This window comes from Phytophthora parasitica (genome assembly GCF_000247585.1).
Source record: "Phytophthora parasitica INRA-310 unplaced genomic scaffold supercont2.107, whole genome shotgun sequence".
NCBI lineage: Eukaryota > Oomycota > Peronosporomycetes > Peronosporales > Peronosporaceae > Phytophthora > Phytophthora nicotianae.
In genome coordinates this window covers 61,772-62,512 of record NW_008649093.1, presented here as the reverse complement: position 1 = coordinate 62,512, position 741 = coordinate 61,772, and the positions used below count along the sequence as shown (strand labels likewise).

At 50.6% G+C, this 741-nt stretch overlaps 1 protein-coding gene across 1 annotated transcript; it reads right to left on the bottom strand.

Annotated features, from left to right (window-relative positions):
- Positions 1-105: 105 nt before the first annotated feature.
- On the bottom strand, positions 106-714 carry PPTG_19208 (hypothetical protein; the record flags this gene model as incomplete). The annotated part of the gene is made up of 1 exon (XM_008917581.1): positions 106-714. One exon carries the CDS (start codon positions 712-714, stop codon positions 106-108), a length of 609 nt encoding a protein of 202 aa, XP_008915829.1.
- Positions 715-741: the final 27 nt, after the last annotated feature.

The following is a 741-nucleotide window of genomic DNA, read 5'->3' as shown; positions in this document are numbered from 1 at the left end:
AGGGCACACGCAATTTCTAACATGGCTATATTCAACACACCAATATGCCCAGTCGTAATAATTGCATGATTGCTTACCATCCAGTCGTTGATAATTAGTTCTTCATTATCTCTGAGCAGCCTCGCCAGCTCTCCTTGCAGACTGACGTTCATGTGATGCATCATCGGTGGCAAAATGACAAGCAGACCCAGCGTACGGACAGAAAGCGCACTCGACAAAGCTCGGTTTCGGCTCAAAATCTCCGCGTCGTAGTCCTAACGCGACCTCAACGATGGCGTCTACGGCTTCCTGTGCTGCCTCCTCAGAGAAGTGTACAAACCCGTTGTCGTCATTTCCTGCTCTGCTGATTCTTCTGCGACTTGGTTTACTTGCTTCATTGTAATTACCACCAATCTGCTGCAGTTTCGCCCCATACGGAGCCTCGCCGAAGACCTTGCGGAAGGCGTACATGTACATTTTGAGCTGTAAACTGTCATCCGCGAGCTTGCGCATATTGCGTTCGGCGCCGCCCATGTTTGACTTGAATTCCTTGATCACGAAAGACGAAGATCCATCGCCCGTACGACTAGAGACTCGGTCAATGCGATCCCACACGCCACGCAACTCCACATTGGCTTCAGGAACGTGGAAGGAAAAGTCCTTCTCAACGTGGACGATCTCCTTCAATTGCACGTCGCCATAGTGTGTCTCGATGAACTCCCACAGAGCCATCATACCTCGTTCAAGCAAGAACGACGCCTG